This window comes from Manis javanica, chromosome 8 (assembly GCF_040802235.1).
Source record: "Manis javanica isolate MJ-LG chromosome 8, MJ_LKY, whole genome shotgun sequence".
NCBI classification, from domain to species: domain Eukaryota; kingdom Metazoa; phylum Chordata; class Mammalia; order Pholidota; family Manidae; genus Manis; species Manis javanica.
In genome coordinates this window covers 35,631,177-35,650,440 of record NC_133163.1, presented here as the reverse complement: position 1 = coordinate 35,650,440, position 19,264 = coordinate 35,631,177, and the positions used below count along the sequence as shown (strand labels likewise).

Here is a 19,264-nt window from a genome sequence, read left to right as displayed (position 1 = left end):
GTGTACAGAGAGAAAGAGAGAAACTGGGACAGAAACTGACCGTGGTTAGCTGCTGGTGAGAGGGACCAGGGTGGGCCAGAGACTTACTCTTCATTGTTCATTCTTTTATACTGTTTGAAATTTTTTAAATTAAAGCATTTTTTTTTAAAGAATTAAGAAGAAAGGAAAAATTTAAGAGGTCCCTTGCATATTTTTCCCTCATCTGGCCTTTAAAACCTCAGCTATTCCTGTGCTCCACATAGCCAAACACACTGGAAAGAAAACCTGGTGTGTGTTTGTGGATTTGGGGAATGGAGGATCCTGAGGAATCAGTACAGGGAATGGCAGCCAGTTTTTGGTTCTGCATCCTCCACTGTGATCTTCCTGGGCCTGGGGCCTTCTGAAAAAGACCTGTGGGTTCCCAAGATGCTGGACCTCCAGCAGGAGGTTCTTGGAAAATGGGAAGTACTGTTGCTTCCTTTCTCTCCCATCTGAAGTCCCACCGGCTCTTGGATCAGGTGCTCGCCTCCCTGTGCACCTGTGCAGCAGCAGGGATTGTGAGACAGACACACCTGTAGGGAGTGTGACTCCGTGTACATAGTTGGAGACCATTGGAAATAAGGTTCTGTGTTGTTATATGAAAATATACTTAGAAGAAAATGTCTTTATTTCACAGACAAAAGATGTTTATTATAGGTCAAAAAGAAGACACTCTGAACTACTTATAATCTACTACCAACCACTCTTTCGGTGTATGTCTTTCCAGAATTTCAGAAAAATCATACGTACATTATAATTTTATAACTTTTCATTTAATACATTTGGAACATCTTTCAATAGACTTCTGTGGCTTATTTTAAATGTGTAGTACTGTACAGATATACCATAATTTATATAACCAGCCCCTTACTGTTAAGCTTCTGAGTTGTTTAGAATATTTCACTGTTAAAATAGGAATACAGTAAACATTCTTATAATCTTATCTTTGGATACATTCCTGCTTATTTTGTAATTGAATTCCTGGAAATGACCCTTTATTGCTGGGTCAAAGATTATGCATGTTTTTATAATTAGAAAATATACTCTTAATATATAGATTAATCCCAAATAATAGTAATTATAATGATAATAAATGAGTAACTTCAATATGTAGGAAATTATAATTTTTAAAAATCAGTTTATTTTGAATAGAAATATTTTAAAATAGTTTGAAAGGCTATGTTCACTAAAGAAGCTTTTTAGAAATACAGAAATAAGAGGAAAGTATCAGATATAGGCTTGTACTAAAAGATAACCAGAACTAGCAGTTATTTTTCTGTTTATTTTCCTCTGGTGTATTATACTATATGATTTTATAACTTTTCTCCAAAAAGTAATGATTTGAGGTACTATATTTATTACACAAATAGTCTGTTTCTTAGTTTCCTTGTTTTTGTTTTTGAGGAGAAGGCAGTTCTAAAAGTTGATTAGCCAGCATCTTTCCATTCACAGTTGTGATGGCTGATGCCTTAATCTGAGCAAACTCATTCTTTGCCATCCAGATCCTACATTTGGCCATTCACCCAGCCCAGCTGCTCATTGATTGGCACTGACCGCTCACTCAGTCTGCTTTCTCTATCTCCTAGGTGTCAGAATTGGGAAGGTGGGATCGGCGGGGTGCCAGGGATGGAAGCCCATGGGGGCTATACTTTCTGTGGCCTGGCCGCACTAGTCATCCTCAAGAAGGAACGTTCCTTGAACTTGAAGAGTTTATTAGTAAGTGTCCGTTGATCCATCTTCCTCTGGGTCCCCTGGTAGTGTGACTATTCAGACTCGCAGGCTTCAGGAGAGTTTGGCTGTGGGAAGGGCTAACAGAGTTCCTGCCATGAGCTCATGAATCCCAGGTCCTGTGATGAAGCTGTAGATCTAGCTGGAGCACCCAGCACTGTTCTGAGAAAGTGGAAGGAGTGAGCATCAGCTCTCAGGCTCAGCTCCCCTTCTGCCTTTCCATCTTCCTGCTCGGAACTTTCTACCTAGTGTGTTAGGCCAATTCCAGCTTCTTCTTGGGTCCCTCAGACATCCGGTATGAGCCAGAGTGCTTTCTTCATACTTCCAAGAAAAATGTAGCTTCAGTCTCTTAAAATTAGAGTTATTATGTGTCTTAGAAAGAATTTCCTAAGAGAAAAAGTTATGAGAAGAGCTTTGAGGAATTTTGAAGACAAGCTTTACTGTACTCTGTGAACCTTAGTAACTACACTGAAAAGAGCTGAGCAGAGCTGGGTAGTTGCATTGAGCAGGTGGACTCCCAAGCTCCTGAACAATTCAGAATGAACTCTGGAAGCAGTTAGCTTCAGGGAGTTGCTAGATTATAGTTTAATTATCACTGGAGGCCTAGGGCACAAGCACACGTACAGCCACACCACCAAGGAGGTATCTTTTGGGAAGCATTTGCTCTCTGACCAGCTGCAACTGGCATTCATCTCCTCTCCCCTAGTTCGGATGTCGGACTCCTATAGGAACTGTTGGGGCCCACCATGAGCTTCCCAAAGAGTTTCTGTTATACTCTATAGATAATATGACAGGCAGCATTTTGTCCTCAGCTTTAGAAAGCATGCTTTTCTTGAAGGTTCTTAAAGCCTTGAAGCTTTATGCAAAATGGCCAACTTTGTGTACTGAACCTAGGGTTTATCAGACATTTTAAAATCTGATCACCAACAAGGCATGAAACATAAACGTCCCATCTCCCAGGCAGAAGTAAGTAATACAACTACTGAATGCCTCAGTTACAATGACAGTATTCTAGATTTGAACCCTGTCTGTACTACTTCCTAGCCATGTGACCTTGGGGAAATTATCCTAATCTGTTTAACTTCAATATTTTTTTCTTCTGTAAGGTAGAGATAACAGTTCTTTGAAGGTTCGAGGAGAGTACCTATATAAACAGCCTGGCACATAGTAGATGCTCAGTAAATGCTGGTATCCTTACCCAAACCATTCCCTCCCTTCCATTTGTTTTGGGAGAACTGGGGCCCATACATAGCTGAAGGATTTTTTGAATTTATATAGCCAAGTGAAGCAAAATACACCATGGGTTCTTACGCACTGGAAAAAATTAGTCTTGCTTAAAAACACTTAACTGTAGGATAAGTAAAAATGAAGAAGGAACTCCCCACTCTAGTGCCTGTTCCCCTTTTCTTGAGCAGTTTGTAGCCTATTTGTATTAAATGGCATCATCCCTAAAGCCCTGGTTCATTTCAGACCAGCTGGGGAGTATTAGTGCCTGGATCTGCAGTGCAGTTTTTATGTCTGTCTTCTAAGAATTTGGTATTGTGACTCTCTGTGGCTGAATGTTGCCTTGAACAGGGATATAATCTACCCTTTACAACTGTTAAAGAAGGGCTGGACTTCCCTTTCAATCAAAGTCTTTAACTGCTCCTTTCAGAAACTCAGTCTAGTAAGAATTTAGGTACAGGGGACATACCCTACTCTGTACCTTTCAGTTTGGTAAGGCAGCTAAGTCCATGGCTGTGCCTGGAACTGCCTTGGAGGGCTGGGAGGGAGATGGAAGTGTCATTATCTGCTCAGCCACTTGGTTCTGCTCATTCCTAGAAGCCAAACCCATGACTATCTTGATCTTAGTAGTAGAGCGTGTTTAGAAACTTGGAGATAAGCGAGGAATGGTAGCATCATGTGTGACCATGGAGTGACATCAAGAGCCATTTTATAGGTTCAAACCAGCCAACCAGCTTCCTCTGGAGAAGCAGAGAGGCTGGTCCAGACAGAGCCATCATAGTAATCGAGACTAATGGCTTCTGCTTCCAGTCCTGCAAGTGACTTGCTAAGAAACCTGGGATAAATTTCCCCAGGTGCCAATTAAAAGTCAGGAACAGTTTGAGATCATCTGATAAGATGTAGCATAAAATTCCATTTATGTGCTTTTAATAAACTTTCCTGAGCAGGGAAATTGACTAGGAACAAGCCACTGGTGGTCTTATCTTAAATTTCTTAGTTAAGTCTTGTTTACAAAGAGATGTTTACAGGTCTCCTTACCAGCCAGCGTGGCCTCTTTCTTCTCTCTGACCGGAACCTATCTGGCACCCAGGAAAAGGTGGTTGCTTGTCCTGAGCAGAGGTCTGTGCTGGTTGCCTCAGAGCCCCACTCTAGTCTGTGGCAGTGGAAGGGGAAGAAGGGAGAAACCAAACACCACATCTCAGTTCTCAGATGGGAACCCTCCCTCCCCAGATTGGCCTCTGGTGATCTCATCTTGCTGGATTTTGTGTCTCTTTTAGCCTGTGACTGCCTCTCCCTTTCTCATTCTCAGCAATGGGTGACAAGCCGGCAGATGCGGTTTGAAGGTGGATTTCAGGGCCGCTGCAACAAGCTGGTAGATGGCTGCTATTCCTTCTGGCAGGCAGGGCTCCTGCCCCTGCTCCACCGTGCACTGCATGCTCAAGGTGAGTGGGCGGCTGTTGGCAGGCCTGGTGATTTCCCCTGGCTGCTAATCAGTCAGGAGCCAGAACGCTTTTTAGAGGGGTCAAAATAAGCTGCCTTTCCTGGATTTTGAGTGCCTCGCATAGAACTTCCTGCCTTAGGGCAAATATGTGTGGACTAGGATTTAATCTGATTGCTTAGTGGACATTGCTTCTTCAAACTGGCCATGGCCAGAAAGAGACAATGCCTGTCTGCCTGACCACCACCTTTGCTGCCTGTGAAGCCCCACTTCCCAGTGCAGAGCTCCACATTGGTCACGTCAGAACTGAAAGCCCACACTGTGCATATGGTCGCAACAGTGACAGAAAAGCCAATGGCATAAAGGGCCAGAGAACCAGAACCCACGGAAAAAAGACCCACCTCGTCTGGGTGGCTGTGCCATTGCTGCCATTAGAAGTGGTGCATTTTAAATCCATTGAAGATTCCTAGATGCAAGTTTGTTCCACCTGCATCAGCAGAGTGGAGAGGCCCGTGTCCGTTCCTGTGGGGTCTCATGTGGGCATCAAAAGCAAAGCAGTCAGTCAGTCAGCAGAACTGCTGGGAACCTTTCCTTGCTGTCTCTTGAAATCTCAGGCCACCTGCTGAGTCCTGAAACACTTTTCTCATTTATTTTATGAGAAAGCGGGGCATCTCTGAGGAAACCGGAGGGAAAGGAGGTCAGGGGTGTGCTGCGGGTTCTGATCTGTCCTTGGAGTGAGAGCCCTCGGCCCAGAGGGAAGCTTTTCTTTGGACTTAGTGGTTGGGTAATTAGTTGTCAAGTGTAGAAGATGAGATTCTTTTCTACTGCCCCCCAACCCCCACTCCTTACTCACGCATTTTCTCTTGTTTGGCTGTTCTTTTCGAGCCTCTTTCTTTAGTTTCTTAATTTCATTCGAGTTGTAGCCACTTTTGATACTGAACTGGAGTAAAGAGAAGCTCTGTCCTGAGGCTCCGTCGGTCTCGGGCGGGAAGACATACCACCCTCCTGCCTCCGCAGCCCGCGTGGTCTCCGGCTGGGCAGCTGTGGTAGGGAAGTCGGGATTCCCAAAGAATCCAACACCTTCAGAACAGAGAGAGCCTGGGCCTAGTGATCTCTTTATTTGGAGCTGGTGGGGTTGGGCCCCTAGGCACACCGCCATCCTTTCACAGACCTGTCCCTGGCAGGGGTGACATGCAGTCATTCTGCAGTTGCCAGGACAGTCCAGAGAGCACTGTGACAGGAGCACTGTTTACCAGAGTTCTCAAGGGAGCTCTAGGTGACACCATGTTGACTGTAGCACAGCTCTGGAGGACTAGTCACCCCCCAGGCTCTGCCTGTGGGAAAGGTTGTCTCTGAATTCAGGGCTGCCAGCTGTTTTCACTGGCTCAGAGAAGACCTATGTTGGGTCACCGACTTCTCAGAAAGGCAGGGGTCTGGGAAGAAGGGAAGTGCTTTGAGTGGTGGACAAAGTACTGCTGTTGAGAGTCAAAAGGAGGTACGATGTAGGGAGATATTGACAGAATACTGTGATCATAGGTTTCAAAGCAGTATGTATATAATTCCATTTTTAGTGAAGTGTTAACTCCAAAAAATTAGTAAAAGTTACTTGGGTTTTGAAGTGACAGGTAATATTTGTTTTCTTTCTTTTTTATTTATATTATCTAATCTTATTACAATTAGTATGTATTCCCTACATAAAGAAAACCAATGAAAGTTATTTTACAAAAGAAAAGGACCTCTCTAAACAAAACAAGTAGCAAGGTGGGAGAAATACCTGTGACAAATGATGACTAGCTAATTTCTTTAATTTAAGAAAGCCATACAAATCAGTAAGAAACAAATGAACAACACAATTGAAAACACAGATTCAGAACAGACAGAAGAGCTATTATTATTACTTCTACTACAGTAGCTACTACTACTGGCAGGGAAAACTTACCCAGTGCTCACTGTAGGCCAGGGACTGAATTGAGTATTTCACATGTATTTTCCCATTTGATCCTCAGACAACTCTATGCAATAGGTACTCTTGTTATCCCCATTTTACAGATGAGGAAGCCAACTACAGCAAAGGTAAGGGATTGCTTTATAATACTGATTGCCACCTATAGAGGTATCGGAGCCCTGCTTGTAACCACAAGTGCCATTCATCAAAGGAAAAGATGACAGTTAAAGAAGTGCAAATAAAACAAAGTGGGACACTCTTCATTTTTATTATCAGATCAGCAGAGGTTAGAAAACTTGATGTTGGGGAGACTGTGGGGAAATAGGCACTTACGTACTGTTGGTGGGAGTGTAAATTGGTGCATCATTTTTTGGAAGGTAGTTTGGAGACATGTTTAAATTATTTGAACCCAGCAAGTGCACTGTCAGGAATTTACCTTGCAGAGGTTTTAGCAAAGGATGTGTGTTGAAGTGGAGTTTTAATAGCACACAACCCAACTGTCCATCAAAAGGTTAACAGTTAAATAAATTATGATTGCCCCATCCAGTAGCTACATATGATGGGCTGATACGGAAAAGTCTCCAGGTCACTGCATAAAGTGTAAAATGCCAGGCCTGGAGCCATCTGTATGCACATTGGCTGGCATCCACACAGCTTGCCCTGGAAGTGAACACAAAAACCCCTTAAGCACTGGGCACCTTTGGGAGGGAGGGCAGGACACGGAGGGAAACTTACTTTCTGAATTTTATATCCTTCCATACTATACTGTGCTTTCTTATTTTTTACCATGTATTTACTACTTTACTATTTTGTTTTAGTAAGTGAACAAATATATTTTTTAAAGGTATAACTAATTAAATCAACAATGAAGGACTGACACATCGCAGCACACGAACCCAGGCTGGCCCCTGACTCGGCAGGTGGCTACCAGTAGTTCCGTGGGGCTGGTTGTCTTACTGTGTAGAAGACAGTATTTGAGAAGAAGAATGAATTGTTATTAATATGTTAAACATATCAAGTGCTGTCTAAACTGATGGATTACTTGGTCTTGCTGGAACAATAGGAAAGCAGCAGACCCTGAGCTGCTGTTTGGATTGACAGTTACTAGTTGCTTGTATGCTTTTTGGGACGTACCGCAGGTCTATAGACACATGGATGTGTCTGCCTGTGAAACTGAGTTACATGTGGCTGTACCTGTCAGTTACTGTTTGGAAAACTTTTGATTTCTCAGACAAACGGAGTCTTTGAAATGCCAAATAACATTACAATAGGGATCTGTAGTTTCAGGGAGAGGTATAAAGGATTTAAAAGGCTTTATATGCACGATTCCAGTGCATAGTATCACCTTGTAACCATGTCTCCCTCCGTCTCACTACCATTATATGTGCTGGTGTGCAGATTCAGGATCTCTGGGAGTTCCTTGTTGAGTTTATGAACTTTGAGCTTTTAGATTTCAATAACATAGGTGGTAACTGAAACAACTCTGAATCTATTTAATAATAAATACAGCATTTTCTTTTCAGATTTCTATTTTAGTGATAGAATAGCACTTACTTTGTAATAAGTCTTTTATTTCTTACAGGATATGAAATAAAGGCATATGTTGTACAGATGCAGTTATCCTAAAGTTACATAAATAAGCTTTTAAATATAATTGCTTTCTTGGGATATAATTCACATGCCATATGACTCACCCCTTTAAAGTTTACAAGTCAGTGGCTTTTAGTGTAGTCACAAAGTTGTGCAACCATCATCATAATCAATTTTAGAATTTTCTTCACACCACCAAAAGCCCTGTGCCCATTAAATATGCTTCTTTAAGGAAGAAATTACAAAGAAAAAACCAATAGTGTGGTTATGCATATGGGTAAATTACATATACATATATTTCTAAAAATCCATATAACCAAAATAAAAGAGCAAAAAGGGGAAGATAAGTGTAGCATATGATAGAAAGGGTAAATATAATAAAAATCTAGATCAATAAAATTAACTCTTGTCTCAGAAGACAAAGGACAGACACTCTCAAAAGGAATACAACCTGTAAACAAAAGTTATTGGAAAATTTCACCCTAATTAATAATCAAAGGCATGCAAATCAAAATGAATGGGTACAGTCTTTTTAACATTTTAATTGCTTAGAATTGTTTTTAAAGTAGATAGTACAAGAAAATCTTAAATTTTGTTGGCAGCTATATATTCTTAAAGCAGTTTATCAGTGTCTATTAAAAGCCTTAAAAATGTTTATTTTCCTTTAACAATAATTCCATTCCTGTGAATCTGAAGAAATACTCCTAAACAGAGGGAAGATTCACAAAGATGTTGATTGCACATTTTTAATAATTGCAAGGAACTGGAAACAACCCTGGAAATAAGAAGATAGGGTGAAGTCCCATCATATCTGTATGTATTTTCTACAGTCACCTGTGCTCACAGGTGGGGAGGGAAGAAAGAGAAAAGTAATTAAAATCCTGTGAGTGCTTCAGTAAGCATGTGTTTCGGCCTGAGCCTGAGAGGGGAGACCTGCTCCTCCTTCCGTCGGGCTCCGTTCCGTGTGCCTCTTCAAGTGTGAGCCCAAGCGTGACTTGGGTTTGAAGATGAGTGGTTTTTGTACAGAGCCCCCAGATGCTAGCCAACCACTGCACCCGATCTAGTGCTCAGCCCAGGAGAGGGAAACCACCCCCATCTATTCCTCCATCTCTCATTTAAGAGATTTTAAAATGATTATTTTCGATAGCTTTCTATATATATAAATATTCCACAATTAAGTATTTGCTTACATACTCTCTTTATATACTGCACTTGCTGTACACTTTGATAAATTTTTATCAGAAAAGATTATATACTCATGTATATGAGACTTTTGGCTCAGTGCCTATAATGATGCAGTTACCTTGTTTGTCCACTGAATGAAATACTATAAATGGCTATTCAGAATGCTGGTTATGAAGATTATGTAGGAGAACAGAAAGTTTATGCCTACTTAGAGTGTAAAATGAAAAATGTAAGATATGAAGTTATATTAATTGTATAAAAAATGCATAGAAACAATAAGAGACTGGAAAAAAGAAAAATTAGCTTTCAATTGCCATTTCCAGATTGCTGTCTTTGTAGCCCAGGTATCAATATTGACCAAGGACTTAATGCACATCTTGCATGTGTATTTTTAAAAAATCAGTTCCCATTTCTGTGCACATCTATCTGCTGGCAATTTGTCCCTTCTTCCTGCTTGATAACTGTGTGGCCCACAGAATCTCTGACCATACTAATTGAACTTCAGAGTGAAAAACCCAGTTCCTGGTCAGTACGTTAGTATTATTACTAGAATTGTCCCTTTCTGTTGGGCTATCATAGTATATAATGCAGAAGGACAGTTACTAGTAATGCTTCTTGGGAGAAGTTTTTAGCCAAAAGTTGGAGACTTCCCTTTGGAGACAGATTAAATTCAAGCTTAGGAAAGTGGAAGACACTGATATGATTACCCCGTTAAGAGTTATCCTAGCTGATTAGAGTCGTTAAAGTTTCAGAGGTGTGTTAGAGGAAATGTCTTAAGCCCAGAGTAGGAAGTTAGGGACCAATTAGGAGCAATAACAGGTCAGTCTGAAGAGCTGAGCTAAACAGCCAGTCCATGCCTGCAGAGATGTGATTTAGGATATCTATCCAAGTTAATGGGGTACAATTCAAATAAAGCAAAAGTGCCACTCTGAACTGCTGTTCTATGGCTCATGTTAGAGTTCAGGAGAAGGGACATGCTGTGGGACTTGGGTGAGGATATCAAGTGTCCCAAGAATGTAATTTTCCAAATTAGTCCAAGAAGAATAGAGTGAAACCTTGACTGTTCCCATTGGGTAATAAAACACAAAGAAGTCATTGATGCCTAGTTGGACTTCTGCCCGGCTGAGGCCCTCACTGGTGCTGTGTCTTCCCACAGGTGACCCTGCCCTCAGCATGAGCCACTGGATGTTTCACCAGCAGGCCCTGCAGGAGTACATCCTCATGTGCTGTCAGTGCCCCGCTGGGGGGCTTCTGGATAAACCCGGCAAGTGAGTGCCTTCCCTCTGGGGAGAGAGGGATGGGAAGGGGAGACAGGCCCCACCTCGGGCCGCTCAGACCCCGATGGGGCAGGTGCCGATGCTGACCTTTAAAAGCTGTGGAGTCCCTTTCCATCCAGCTGCTTCATGCTAATGTGACATAAGAAGAAGGCCCCCAGCTGGGGGCACCCTCTTCAAGGGCCATCCTGGCACCTCCAGTGCGCAGCTTGCCCCAGCTTACATGCACCCTCCTCTTCAGAACGGTAAACAGATTGCCGGGTTGGCAGCTTTTCTTCCCTCTCTTTTTTTCTTTTAACCAAACTGACTTAAATAGAACAGGATACAGGACTTAAAAATCCCTGAGTCTTGTAAACAAAGATTATAATCATGACAACTATTACAGTAGAATAAATACCTTTAGGTGCCATAATAAAAGAAAAAGCAAAATAAGTCCTGTTCCCCTTTGCTACTCACACCCCCACATCCATGCACATACGTACACATTCACACACTCGCATGCACACCCCACTGCTGTTGGCATCCAGGAAGAGGCCCAGCTGAAGGCCAGTCCCCAGCAGATCATCAGGAAGAATTTGGCTTATTTCTAGGACATTTGGGCACTTTGGCGGGAGGTGGTAGTGGGGGGGATATATTAATTTAGCACTAGCACTATCTTGGAGGGATCTTTCCAGAAGACAGTTGGAAGGAGTGACTCTAAAATGTCTGGCAGAGCTACAGAACAGGGCTTTGAATAATGCTGCTGGGGAAAACCAGGCTTCCTGGGGCTGAGCTGTGCAGAGGGCAGGGCGGGATGTGAGTGCGTCCGGGCCTCTGGGTCTGTGCTTGTGTTTGTTCTTGGGGCCGCACTTGGGGTGATCTGTGGGGAGAAGGGAAGCGCCTGCTCAGAGCCACCCTGTCCTTGCAGGTCACGGGATTTCTACCACACCTGCTACTGCCTGAGCGGCCTGTCCATAGCCCAGCACTTTGGCAGTGGAGCCATGTTGCACGACGTGGTCCTTGGTGTGCCTGAAAACGCTCTGGTAAGGTGGGAGGGGTGCTTAACAGCCTTCTCCACAGGTTCCACCTGGAAAGCAGAGCAGCCACTTGCCTGCAGACCTGTGTCTGTGCGTTTCCCGTGCAGACAGGCTGCGGAGCTCACCCTTCCCACCCTCCACCAATTTGCACCCATTTGTGAGGCTGCGACTGTGCAGTAAACACACCTGGAGACAAACTCAGGGTTCTAGGCAGAGGGTGCAATCTGTGACAGAGGTTTTGAATCTTTATTCCAGAGTCTAGGACCCAGACCACTTACCAGTAGTTCCCTCTTGGAGGTGGCTTACTCAGAGGCAGCACAGAGCTTGCAGCAGCTGCTGCCAGGCTGACGCCACCTTCTCCTGGAGCTCAGAGTGCATGAAGCCTTCTCAGACCACCTTCTGTACATGAGATCGCCCTGAAAGGCTCTGCCACAGAGTCTCATTTGTGCCTTCATTGCACTTATGACCATTTGTTATGTGTTTAACTTGTTCTTGTCTGCTTCCCCCAAAACTGTCAGCCCCGCGCCTGTTCCCCACTGCTTCCAGCCCGAGACCAACCTGGCTGAGAGACACTTCTGAGCCTAGACATGAGCCTGAGCCATGAACCCAGCTATGACTTCCCGTAGCCATCAAATAATGGGGCCTGTGCAGATTGGCACAAAATATTTCCAACAGAAGAAACATAAATGGCTAGTAGATGGATGAAAAGATGCTCAGCCTCACTAGTAATCAGAGAGTAACCACCATTCAGCTTTTCCAAGTCTTAGTGTTTTTCCACATTTGCTTCCTATGTAACCCTCTTCTGTTCCCTTCCGTTGCTCCACCCCAGCATAACCCTGTCCTAAATTTGACATTTATCATACTTGTGGATGTTTATGTGCCATAACAACATGTATGTCTCTGCAAACAATAGAGGTGCTTTGTATATCTTTAAACTTCTTTTAGCAATGTCTACTGTACCACATACTGTGCACTGCTTTTCCCACTGACCATTAGGCTTTGGAGATTTATCTGCATCCATATGTGTAACTGGTTTATTCATTTTAACTACTGTATGGTATTCCCTTATATAAATGCCCCAGTTTATTTTTCTAGTCTGCTGTTGGTTAACATTAAGATGGTTTGGGTTTTCAGCAAATATTCTTGTGTTAAGTGTTTCTCCAGCCAAGACTTGCTGGGTTGAAGAGAACACACACCTCCAACTTCACTATGTGGCACTGAGCTGATCCCCCACGTGGTTGGGCTGTTTTATGCTCAAAGGCTCTAAGATGAATTGCTGTATAGTCTGCCTTTTTCTTTCTGCCACTTTGATGTGGAATGGTATCTGTGTTTTATTTTGCATTTTCCTCATTACTATTGAGGTTGAGAAGCTTTTCAAATGTTTATTGTCCATTTCTGTTATGTCTCCTGTGAATTGCCTGCCAGCTCTTATCCTTTGCTGTTTTTCTTACTGATCTGCAATTATAATTGTTCGCTCTCTTCTCATACATTTGTAGGAATGCTCTGGATGTTCCGGATACTAATCCTTTGCTAGTGGCATGTGTGTGCTGAATCTCTTCTAGTTAGTGACTTGTCTTTTCACTTTGTTTTTAGTGTTTTTTTGTTGGGTAAAAGATTTTAATTTTAAAGTGAAAAATTTTATTTGCTTTTTTGGTTTTTGAGAGTTTGGTGGGGGTGGGGGTGGTAAGATTTCATTACTTAAGAAATCTTTCCGTATGCTAAGGTCACAAATATATTTTCTTCTAAATAGTTTAAAGTTCTGCTTTTCCTATCTGGACTTTTAATTCTCTGGGAATTGATTTCTGACCATGGTGAGGGCTGGATATAATTTTATCTTTTTTCCATATGGATAACCAATTGATCAGCACCATTTATTGAAGTTCACAACTTTACCTACTGATGTGTATCACATGAGTGTCACACACTCAAGTTTCTATGTGTCAGGTGACTGTTCTTTTCATCTGTTGATCTATCTGCACTGTCTTAAGCAAATCTTAAATGCAGGTGATCGAGTCCCATCCACCTCCTTTTTCTTCAAAGTTGCCTAATCTTTGCCTTTTACTTTGCCACAAAAAAAAAATAATGGAATTTTTTTGGAATTATATTGAATTTAAGATTAATGGGAGAGAAATGACTTCAGTTTTTTTTGTTGTTAGTTCATATCTTTTAGTAACATATATACAATGATTTATCTTCGTATTTGTTGAAGCAATTGGTCAGACATTTGCCACAGTATCTGTCAAAGTGGCTGGCCATAAAATAAAAACTCCAGCACCACATTCATCTGAAGGGCACTCCTGGTGAAGGCAACTGATTTTGCCATTCTCATCCACTTTATAGTATTTCACAACAGCCAGCTTAACCTTCTTTCTCTTATTCTTATTCTTCTTGGAAGTGGGATACAATTTTCTTAGCATCACCATGATGTCTCAGTATAAGATGAAGAGTGGACTCCTTTTGAGTGTTCTTGTCAGACAAAGTATGTCTATCTTCCAGCTGCTTGCCAGCAAAGATCAGTCTTTGCTGATGAGGAGGAATTATTTCCTTATCCTGGATCTTAGCCTTTACATTTTCTCCTGTGTCCAGGGGTTCAGGTGAGGGTGAGGGTGTTCCCTGTAAGGGTTCTCACGAAAAATCTGCATCTTGGTGGCGGTTCCACTGCAGATGGTGGATCAGAAAAGCTTTTCAATAGTAAGACTTCCCATTTATGAACATAATTTTTCAGATTGTCATACATGTCCTTCAGTGGTCTTTTATCATTTTCTCCATAAAGGACTAGAACATCTTTTGTTAGATTTATGTCTAAAAAATTGATAGTTTTTGTGTCTATTGTGATTGGAATTTTTCCCATTATATTTTTTAACTGGTTGTTTTATACTGATATGTAGAAATGCTGTTGATATTTTTATTTGAATTTTTTTTCCAGCAACCTTGCTGAACTTTCTTTGTAGTTATAATAATTTGTCTATAGACTCTCTTGGATTTTCTATTTAGAATGTAATGTCATCTTCTAATAAGGGCAGTTTGCCTTTTCCTTTCTGATTCTTAAGAATTTTCTTTTTCTTGCCCTGTGATGTGGCTAAGACCCTCATAGAATGTTGACTGGAGGTAGTAATAGAGCGCATTCCTACCCTACTTCTGATTGTAATGGGAAGGTCTCTATAATTTCACCATTATAGAGGGATTTTGCTTGCTGTGGGATTTTGATAAACTTCATATCAGATTAAGGATGTTACCCTCTATCCCTCATTTGCTAGGTTGTTTTTTGTTTGTTTCAATCATGATTTAGGGGTCAATTTTATTGAATGCTTTTTCTGTGTCTGGCTTTTCTCCTATAATATGGTATGTTTCATTAATAAATATATTCTGATGTTAACCTTATATTCCCAGGATAAGCCTTTCTTGGTCATAGAGGAGAGAGAAAGAGAGTATGTGTGTGTGTGTGTGTGTGTGTGTGTGCTAAACACACTGCTGGATTCAGTTTGCCAGTGTTTTTGGCTGGTATTTTTATTTAGGATTTTTTGCATGTATGTTTATGAGAAAAATTGATTTGAAATTTTGTTTTATTGTATTGTCTTTTCCAATGTATGTTTCAGGATACTGTTGTAGCCTCATAAAATTAGATGGGCATCTGTCTATCTTTTTTTTTTTTTATCTGTTTTAAGTCTTTGAAAAAGTTGTATAGGTTAGATACTATCCATTTCTTGTGTGTTTGATAACACTTGCCTGAGAAACCATTTAGGCCAGTAATTTTGGGTGTGTGTGTTTTGGGGAGGAATGCTGGTAGAATTATAACCAATTATTATTGTTGATTTAACCTATTCATATAGTTTTAAATATCTTCTTGAGTCAATTTTGAAATTCATGCTCTACAAAATTACTCAGTTTATCTGAATTCGTACATATTTTGGCATGAAGTTGTTCATAGTGTTCTCTTAAAATTTTTAAAATCTTTCCTTTAATTATGTCCCTTCTTCAGAGTGAGGAGTCCTGAACACTGGCCTAGGATCATGCCCTGTCTCAGACCTAGAGTTTCTGTTGGGTTTCTGTGATGTAGTGGAATAGCATACAAGAATTTAAATATGGCCTGACACCTTTACTTATGTAGTAGGGTTGTGATTCTTTTTCTTAATTATAATCTAAATACACATTCACTGTTTTAAGAATTGGAATATATATAAAAGTACAAATAAGAACATTGGAAGTGATCTTATCATTGTCCCTATTTTGGTATATGTCCGATTTTTGCCTGTTTGTATACATCACATCTACAGATTTTTAAAAAGTAACTTTGGGATAATATTGTGCATACTATTTTCATCATTTAATATGTTATAAACATTTGCCCATAGCATTAGATATTTGAAAGCCTGTTTTTAAGTGGCTATATAATATTCCCTCATATCCCATATTTTTACCAATACCCTGTTGAACATCAGGGTCTTGTGTGATAAATCTGTGTACATCTTTGAGATTCCTTATGCTAAATTTTTTCTTTTTTAAAATATTATATTGGTTTCAGGTGTATAACATAGTGACTCAACAACTATATATATTACTAGATGCTCACCAGGATTAGTGTAGTTACCATCTGCCACCATACAGATAGTATAATATTATTGATTGTATTCCCTATGTTGTACTTTTCATCCCTGTGACATTTATTTTACATTTGAAAGTCTGTACTACTTTATCCTCTTCACCTATTTTGCCTGTCCCTGCACCCAGCCCCCTATGGCAACCACCAGTTTATTGATAAGTTCTTAAGAGTACATTTAATGGGTAAAAGGCTGTGCACATTTCCAAGGTCCACTGGGATGACTGGTACCTGTTCTTCTCTTTGCAGCAGCCCACTCACCCTGTGTACAATATTGGACCAGATAAGGTGATCCAGGCCACCATGTACTTTCTGCAGAAGCCAGTCCCAGGCTTTGAGGAGCATGAGGATGAGGCACCAGCAGAGCCTGCCACCAACTAGTGGACACAGGGTCCCAAGGCTCTTTCGGTGAACACCGAAAGAGTGTTCACCCACCTCCCCAGTCAGACCAAGGTTTATCTGTTTCGATACATACTGCATTCTATGCTGCACAAGCCTTGGCCACAATCGAGCTGTGGTTCTTTGTCCCTTCTTGTCAAACAAAGCAAAACCAATGGCTCTGGGTTTAGAGAAGTCAGTGGCGTGTTTTTTCAAAAATTCTTTCCACTCTTATCAAACCAAAAATCTGTCAGCCTGTGTAGCATCTGAACCCAGCTCTGGCCTGGCCTGGGTTGGCTGGGAAGCAGTGCATGCTGGGAAGAAGCAGCCCCTCCAACTGAACCATCGTATTGAAATGAATGACATCTCTGAGTATTACAGCATCCAGAGGCACTGCTGCAGTTCTCACTTGCACGCCACCATTAAAGTCTGGAAATAAGACTGCTCCATGCCAAGCGGGAGCTTTGAGTCCCACCAAAATGAATTCTTCAGACAAAACCATGGTGGGGCTTCTCTAGGAGGTCCCCCTGGCTCTGACCTCCTGCCCTGGCCATTTGCAAGGGAAAGGAGCTGGGGTTGGGGAGAAAGGTCTCCTTTAGTTGTGAGTGCCTCGCCCTCCACAGTGGAGAACTGAGCCACACATCTCTCCAAGGCCATGCTTGGCGCACAGGCAGGATTTGCTTCAGTCCCAGGTGTGCTGGCTTAGACCTGGAAACCAATTATGAGTGGAAAATGAACCTCTAGTTCAACTCTGTGGCAAGGAAGCAGCCCCAGGGCCCACCCCATCATGTACAGTGAAGGCCCCTCTGACGTCCTCAAGGCAGCGCCTGCGCCTGTGGCCATTCTGTGTGCTTCCATCTTTTCTCCTACCAGACTCCTGGCCCACCCTCATCCAAAAGAGTGTTGTCTTCTCTCACCCAGAGTATTAACACTACTAAGTCTTTCACCTTAATTTCTGACTCAGGATTTATTCATATCCTGCCCAGTCCAGGTTCAGAGAAATAAAATCAAGTGCTAGACAGGCTGGCTGCTGCTCAGGCAGTGGCCGTGTAAACCTGGCTGTGGCAGGGCCGTGTGCTGTGCAGTGTGCTCGGCCTGCCAGACCCTCTGCTGCTCATGTGGAACCTTCTCGGTCAGTGGGGCTGAGCTGGTCGTCTGCCCACTGTTGCGGTCACTGCAAGCTCCGTGTCGCCAACCTGGCCGTCATGTAAGCGGCCATGGGCCACAGGGCAGATGGGAGCTCGATGACTCAGCATGCGGCTCTTCTCAGAAACTTGCCACTTGCTGCCTCTGATTCCCTATTGCTTTGGTATATTGGGCTATGTATTACCTCCTTGAAATAATAAAAGAATAACATTTTCTGTGATGTCTCTCATTTGTGACTGGTACCAAGAAAACCCCTTCAGAATGCCCAGTATTAGGAGTTACTGAAGGTTACTCATGGGCTGCCGCCAGGCTCCTGTGTGTGAGATTCCAGACCATGTGTGGTAGTGATTACAGAAGTCTGACCTGGTTCCAGCCTCACACGCCTTCTCCAGTCAGGGTCCTTACAAGTGGGCCTAACAAGGAGTGGGAAAATCTCTGTGTCTCCCAAGCCCCCTTGAAGCAATTCAATTCACTTTTGTCCCAGCACTCCACACTGCATTTCATGGTCTGTGTGTCTGTCTCCTCACCTGACTGTGAGCAGAGACCGTGTTCCTGTGTCCTAAAGCAGGCTTCCAACAGCGGGTGGCTAATGTCCTGACCAGGGGCTGTCTCAGGGACAGGCCCAAGTCCTGTGGTCACCTGGCTTTCCTCCTCATCTGGTGAGAGACCCTCTCCCAAAGGAGGCCAAGGTGGATGCTCTGTGGCCTGATCCTCCTTGATGGAAGAGAAGAGGGTATCCTCAGGGGTAGGGCATAAACCAAATCCACATTCTAGAATGGAATGATGTGATGTAATTCTTTTTTTGCTATGCTATTTTTGCTATGCTAAGGAAAAGGTTCTAGCTCTGAAGTAACACTCTAAACAGATCCTTCCCATCACTACAAAAAGCCAAAGCCTCTAGCACTAGTAGTCTCAAGGTGTTAGGAGATTAATTGCAGTAATAATTGGTGTGATTGAGAGACAAAAGGAATTTCTCCAGTCTCAGCTGGCTTTATACCAAGGAGGGAGGCTTTAAGCTGGGCCCCAAAGGGTAGGCAGAGAAGGAATTGGCCAGGAAGAGAGGGTCATTTACCCGTGTTCTTATCTCAGGGGAGTTTATGCTGGTGTATCTATGAGACTCCCTCTCTGCTCCCAGTTGGGCTTGGAGGGGCATTCAAAGTGGGTCCTGGAAGTAAATTCTCAGATTTATCATGTAGATCCTTAAGTAGAAGGCACTTACATAGCATTTGAAGTGGGTTACCCCAAATAAATATTTCCCCCATCAATAAAGAAATACAAAACTACTACAGATCTCTATCTAGATGGGCCCCACCTTCCCCCTGGACCCATCTCGGACCCACCTTGAGTGCCATGTAAGTTGGGAAGCTGCCAAACTCTACAGTGAGAGGAAGGGCAGTGAGAGGAAGGGGAGCCTTTGGGTAAGCAGAATCTCCCCTGGGTAACAATAACCAGTCAACAGTATTCCTAAACTGCGCTCCCTTCACAGTATTTGTGAGTTAGAAGCCACAAATTAGATTCTGGACAGTACAGTAGTATCCTTGATGAAGACCTCACACAAAAACAGAGGCCATAATATTACATGACAGTTTCATTATGGCCTCCATTGAGGACTAGCCTTAGACCTTGGTATGTTGCTTCCTGGTAATTTAACTTAGCAGAGAGATGTCAGAAAACTGGCAGGGTGGTGGCTTACATAATCTTTGCAATTTATTTCACCAAAATTAA

At 42.4% G+C, this 19,264-nt stretch overlaps 1 protein-coding gene and 1 pseudogene across 1 annotated transcript in view; one reads left to right on the top strand and one right to left on the bottom strand.

Moving 5' to 3' along the window:
* The window catches only part of FNTB (farnesyltransferase, CAAX box, subunit beta), a 94,026-nt gene extending 76,272 nt beyond the window's left edge, over positions 1-17,754 (top strand). The window contains exons 8-12 of the mRNA XM_037006220.2: positions 1,605-1,734; positions 4,280-4,412; positions 10,285-10,396; positions 11,310-11,424; positions 16,265-17,754. Of these exons, the coding sequence (XP_036862115.1) occupies positions 1,605-1,734; positions 4,280-4,412; positions 10,285-10,396; positions 11,310-11,424; positions 16,265-16,396 (622 nt within the window). The 3' untranslated portion in view covers positions 16,397-17,754. The remainder of the gene's footprint in view (positions 1-1,604; positions 1,735-4,279; positions 4,413-10,284; positions 10,397-11,309; positions 11,425-16,264) is intronic.
* On the bottom strand, positions 12,898-14,502 carry LOC108406932 (ubiquitin-ribosomal protein eS31 fusion protein-like; annotated as a pseudogene).
* Positions 17,755-19,264: the final 1,510 nt, after the last annotated feature.